Here is a 6,291-nt window from a genome sequence, read left to right as displayed (position 1 = left end):
GACATGGTCTGGGCCATGGCCTTGGGCCGGGTGAGTCTATGGCCCTTGGTAATGTAGGCACGCATGCGCTTCCGCAGCTTGGGGTTGGCAATGTAGGCTAGTCATTGGAGTTCACACGAGGCCTGCTCCTGCAGCTTGCTTTTGTTGCTGGTGGCCTTCACCAGGATCTTGACAGCCTCGGCCAGCACCGAACCCTAATTATATTTTAGATCTGAGGAAATACTACTACAATGTTGGTGGGAAGGAAAACTTGTTCAGCCACTCTGGAAAGCAATATAGACCTTTCTCAAAAGACTAAATGTAAAACTTTCCTATGACTCAGTAATTGCGCTTGTGGGCATTTACCCAAATGACCGCAAACCAGACCACACTGAAGCTGTCAGCACAAGCATGTTTTTTTTTTTTTATCTTTGTTTACCATAGCTAAGATAGGCAATCAACCCAGATGTACCTCAGTGGATGAAGATAGGCAATCAACCCAGATGTACCTCAGTGGATGAATGGATCAAGAAAATGTGGTATATGTACACAATGAAAATCTATGCTTCCATCAGAAAGAATGACATTGCTGCATTCAGGAGGAAATGGAAAGATTTGGAAACACTTATATTAAGTGAAATAAGCCAGATTGAAGAAACAGTCTACATATTTTCCTTCATTATTATTTTTTGCCAATCCTGAGTCTTGAACTCAGGGCCTAGGCACTGTCCTTGGACACTTTTTGAGCCACTTGAGGCATAGAGCCATTTCCAGCTTCTTTCTGTATATGTGGTTCTGGAGGATCGAACCCAGGGCTTCAGGCATACCAGGTGAGCCCGCTACCACTATACCACATTCCTGCCCAATTTCCTTCGTTATTAAAATTAAGACTGTATATATAAATTTACTGGTAAATCCAATAAGTATTGTGTGGCAAATAATTGCACCCAGACATGACTAATTAAATAGCACTCTAAACCTGCACACAATGAAAAGAGTATATTCTCTGCAGAGGATCATAAAGGATCAGTAGCTTCATGCATCTGATCATATCAAATGATGCTTACTAAGATGAACTCTAAAAAATAGAAACAATAGGTTTTATATTGTACTACTCAGTTATGTTTTCCTTCACTTTATTCCCAATACTTTTCTATTGTTCCATAAACATTTTCAACTTAAATTTTTAATTTTGATCCTGTGACTGGGATCTGTCCCCTGTTTCAGAGAAATGCTCAGTGAAATTAATTATCTAATATGATTGATAAATAGTATTCTTTTATCAGTAAACATAATTATTTCAAAGAAATGTTCTTTCTCCACTCTAATTATGAAAATTGAACTTACAATTAAATGTCTACATGTGTAAGTACCTACAGGTTGAAAGGGCTAATGGTTTATTGATTCTCACCAAGAACATTTAATCTCAGATTTCTTATTGAGAAATAAAACATTTAAACATTCTATTTTAAACCAGGAGCACATTATTTCATTTGAGTATGTCAACAGTAACTATCTTTTTATCTTTACTATCTTCATTTTTATTGTATTTTGGGGGATATGCTTTAGGTAATGAGTACATTATTTCTCAAACCTTGATACTATGACTTCAATGAGTTCCAGACAACAACATATATTAACTTACCTTAGAAATCGAGCAGAAAGAAGTAATTGTGAGAAGCAGGTAAAAATTTAATTACTTTCTCTATATTAAGTAGAAAAGAACATCAAGCAACTATTCCAATTCTATCTTCTTGGTAATGACAGAAGCTCCAAGATCATATATGGAAAGATGGAAGTATGCATATTCATGCATCCTTGATCCATCAGATGTCTGTTGTTCAGTATTGAACGTCTAGTCACAGTTTTTTTGGCACTGCTGAAAGATAATCTGCTTTGGTAATGAGGCAATTACCACTGCTCATGGGCCAATTTCATTTGTTTGCAGAATGTACTTCTGCCTGATCTATGATCTTACTTACAAGGTGCAGCCCATCGTGTAATGATCGCCCTACAAGGCACACTGTGCTGGAGACTTTTATGGTAAGTATGAAAGAATTCCAGGTGTCGTTCCAGGCTCTGGACCATTAGATGAACAATCTTTTTAAGTTGTCATTGTAAAGGTGATATACAGAAGAGGTTCAGTTACATAAGTCCAGTAATGAGTACACGAATTCTCTTTAATCATGCCTATAAAATATGGAACTGAGGAGAAAACTGACTCACACTTTCAAACAATGGAAGAGTATATTTTCAGAGATCATTTCTATGGTTGACCAGTAGAGAAATATCACAGGAAGTATAAACTATCATTTGGAATTGAGAAAGTACATAAATTTATATCAAAAAGAAAAGGTTAATGCAATGGGATAGACACAAAGTGAAGTCTCAGAAGACAAACTTTTATGCCATAGGGCATCTGCAGTTACTAGTGATGAGACAATGCTTTTATGAAAAGCAGAATCTAAGTTATTGTCATAGTGACAAAATATGTCTTGAAAAATAAGACAAAACTATTTAATATAAATGCCCAGTAAATGGGTACAACATCGGTGTTTAGTGAATTTGTAGCCATCTATAGAATAGTAAGGTAGAGGCCAAAAGATAAAGTGAACTTCTTATAATGACAGATTAATATTATTTTAGGATTTTTTCTGTTATTTACTTGCTTATAAATGTGAAACATAGTATCCGTATGTATTTGAAGGGGGAAGTGTAATGTTTCCACACAAATACATGCTAGGGTATTTGTACTATCTACTCTTGTTTTTAACCATTACTGCATAGTGCAAGCATTCTAATTCTTGTTCTAGATCACTGAATAGGCTGAAAATTACAAAGAGAATCCTTAAGAGGCAATAAGAGAACACCAATAACTAAAAAACCCTTCTCAAATCTCACTCTCAAAGTTTAAGACAAATAAAGACTACTTTACCCCTAACTTTGACAATTGCTTTGAATGGAATAAATTATAGGTAGCTATTGCTGCCATAGGCCAGTGATAGATTAATTTTTCAGCATGTACCAATAACCAAGATCAATCTACAGCATAAAACATAGAGAATAAGATGAGAGATAGATAGATAGATAGATAGATAGATAGATAGATAGATAGATAGATAGATAGACAGATAGACAGACAGGCAGATAGACAGACAGAAACAGACAGACACACAGAGAAAATGTTTGGGTTCAAGCAGAGGAATGAAAGAGAGAATGAAGTTTTTAAGCAAGTGTAGACGTAACTAAGATAGTTAAATGATTCATTTCAAGTAAATGATTACATGTAGATGATTCTGTGAACATTATGGAGTATGTTCTCATATCTGCCCTTTTATCAGGCAGTGAAGAGAATCAGCATGGCCAATGTCTCCTTGGTGACAGGATTCTTCCTCTTGGGGTTTTCTGATGTGCCAGAGCTGCAGATCTTCCATGGTGTGCTCTTCCTGCTGATGTACCTGGCAGCCCTGATGAGTAATCTTCTCATCACCACTCTCATCACTCTTGACCTGAAGCTCCAAACGCCCATGTACTTCTTCCTGAAGAACTTGTCTCTGTTGGATGTCTCCTTTATATCAGTTCCAGTCCCAAACTTTATCATCGACAGCTTCACTCATGACAATTCCATTTCCATTCTGGGATGTGCCTTCCAGATACTCTTCATGACTTCCTTCTCTGCAGGAGAGACCTTTGTCCTCACTGCCATGTCCTATGACCGCTATGTGGCCATCTGTCATCCCCTGCACTATGAGGCCATCATGAATGGCAGGGCCTGTGCACTGATGGCAGGTGCTTCCTGGGCTCTTGGTGGTCTCTTTGGAGCTGTGTACACAGCTGGCACATTCTCCACGCCTTTCTGTGGCTCCAGTGTGATCCCCGAGTTTTTCTGTGATATTCCCTCACTGCTAAAGATTTTGTGCTCTCAAACACCCATTGTAGTATATGTAAGCATAGCAATTGGTCTGTATGCAGGCATGTCTTGCTGCATCTGCATTGTGATCTCCTATGTCTATATTTTCTCCACTGTGCTGAAGATTCCTACTACTCAAGGTCAGTCCAAAGTTTTCTCCACCTGCCTCCCCCATCTCCTTGTTTTCAGTCTTTTTATGCTAACTGCTTGTATTGTTTATCTCAAACCACCTTCAAGTACGCCAACAGTTCTTGACAGGCTGCTTTCTGTTATCTACACTGTATTGCCTCCAGTGTTTAATCCTGTGATCTACAGCCTGAGGAATAGTGACATGAAAGGGGCTCTAATAAGGTTGCTCCAAAGACTCAAGGTTTAGAAGTTCATTTCCGTTAGCACCTCCACCCAAGCAGATGTGAGTGACATACTGCCTCTTAGTTAACACCGAATGATCTTTGTAACTTCGGAAAGTCATTCAGAAAGAAAAGGAAATATGTTTAGTTTCCTGTCATTCAGAATGAGTTTACTTCTCTGAGTGAAGGTTAATATTTTCAATCTGAGTTTGAAGACAAGCTATACAATCTGTTAAAACTCTGGGAAATATCATAGTAATCATGAGACAATAACTTGTTTATTTGCTACAGAGTGTACAAGATATATGTATATATAATCTGCTTAATGTACCTGGAAATTCTGTGTCATATTCAATTAACTTTCCAAAGTTTGCATTTAATTGTTAAATGTTAAGAAAATAATCCATCATGGGCTGGGAATGTGCCTTGGTGGTAGAGTGTTTGCTAGGCGTGCACGGAGCTCTGGGTCCAATTCGTCAGTACCACATGAGCAGAAAAAGCCAGAATTAGTGATGTGGCTCAAGTGGCAGAGTGTAAGTCTTGATCCAAAGAAGCTCAGGCACTGAGTTTGAGCCCCAGGACTAGCAAAGTTAGAAGAAAGAAAGAAAGATAGACAAAGAAAGAAAGAAAGAAAGAAAGAAAGAAAGAAAGAAAGAAAGAAAGAAAGAAAGAAAGAAAGAAAGAAAGAAAGAAAGAAAGAAAGAAAAGAGAGAGCTAGCAAGAGAGAGAAGGTGGGAAGGAGGGACAAAATAATCTAGCATTTCTGTGAATTTTAATTAATGAGCAAATTTTCATTCATGTCATCAGTCTTTTTTCACATTAACTATTTAAACGGCATTCACTACATTTAGTGAATGATATCTTCAAACATCAAACATCTGACAACTTCTTTGTGTACCATCAACATAATACTGTAACAGAATTCAGTGAAACTTTTCTCAACACTTACACATAAATTTATCCTTATTTTTTCCCTGATAGACTTTTAAGGTCATACCACTATATGGTCTGTCTCTCAGGCAATATGTTTCACATATATCATCAATGTAAACATGAACTAATTACCAGAATTTAATGAGAAGAATGTTAGAAGAGAAGGGACTCATAAGAAAGCCTTACTTACATTTATTTTGGCAACATTTTACTGATTTAAGTATTTATATGTTGTATGTATTTTATGTGGCTGAATGATGCAAACTTGTTTACCCCCTTTGTTACCCTCCCCGCCCACATTTGGTAACAGGAGATTAAGAAGACGTTAAGAGATGACCACAAATCAGGCTAGCCATGGTTTCAACAGTGAACATTCCACTTTTTGCTCACAGTAGAGAGGAATGTTGGTGGGGATCCTAGTACAGGCATGGAACTGGCTCTCAGTGAATCAGGGCAGGGTGGAAGCCATGCCAGGAGACTCCTAATCACGCAGGATCTGCCAGAGGGCCTTGTGCTCCTCTTTTACCCTCTGCCCTCTAGCTTCAAGCAAACAAGTTGAAGGTGGTGGAGGTCTATGCCTGTCTCTTACAATCCTTCCCCCTGACTCCCTGTTTTCCTAAGGGCTTGTCACTGAAGTGGTCATAAAGTGAGCAGCTTGGCTACTTTGGAAAGAACAGAGAAGTAGGAAAAGGGATCACTGCCATGGAGCTTTAGCTAGCCAGAAGGGAGTGGAACCCAGGAAGAGGTGTTTGTGTCTTCAAGAGAATCAATTGGAGACATTGTGCAAAAAGCTTAAGGCTACTTTAATGAAATGGTTAAGATGATGTGTGTGATTGTTATGCCCAATATATGAATTGAAGCCATATGTGTAACTGAATAAATTCATATCTAAAAATTGATATGTATGGCTAAATATCAATAAAAATTAAACAATTTATATTAGTGAGTAAAAGCATTATATCAAGATGTCTATAACATTATACCTATTGAAAAGGTGTGTTTCAATGACTGCATAGGGACCAAGTGTAGAGGGAGGGGAAATGAACCCATTCTCAAGCATGGTAAGGTAAAGGGAGGAGGCACAGTTGTCAGAGGAAATCAATACAAGGAACAATGACT

The 6,291-nt window shown here is 37.9% G+C and overlaps 1 protein-coding gene across 1 annotated transcript; it reads left to right on the top strand.

Moving 5' to 3' along the window:
* Positions 1-3,324: 3,324 nt before the first annotated feature.
* On the top strand, positions 3,325-4,265 carry LOC150057466 (olfactory receptor 14A2-like). The gene has a single exon (XM_090340028.1). It carries the CDS (start codon positions 3,339-3,341, stop codon positions 4,263-4,265), a length of 927 nt encoding a protein of 308 aa, XP_090196154.1. The 5' UTR covers positions 3,325-3,338.
* Positions 4,266-6,291: the final 2,026 nt, after the last annotated feature.

This window comes from Megascapheus bottae, chromosome 10 (genome assembly GCF_031878675.1).
Source record: "Megascapheus bottae isolate mThoBot1 chromosome 10, mThoBot2.hap1, whole genome shotgun sequence".
NCBI lineage: Eukaryota > Metazoa > Chordata > Mammalia > Rodentia > Geomyidae > Megascapheus > Megascapheus bottae.
Note: the sequence above shows the minus strand (reverse complement) of the source record. Positions and strands in the feature narration are given on the sequence as shown.

Bases quoted from the DNA above. Each gene is read 5' to 3' on its own strand.
- LOC150057466 (XM_090340028.1), top strand. From the start codon at position 3,339: ATGGCCAATGTCTCCTTGGTGACAGGATTCTTCCTCTTGGGGTTTTCT.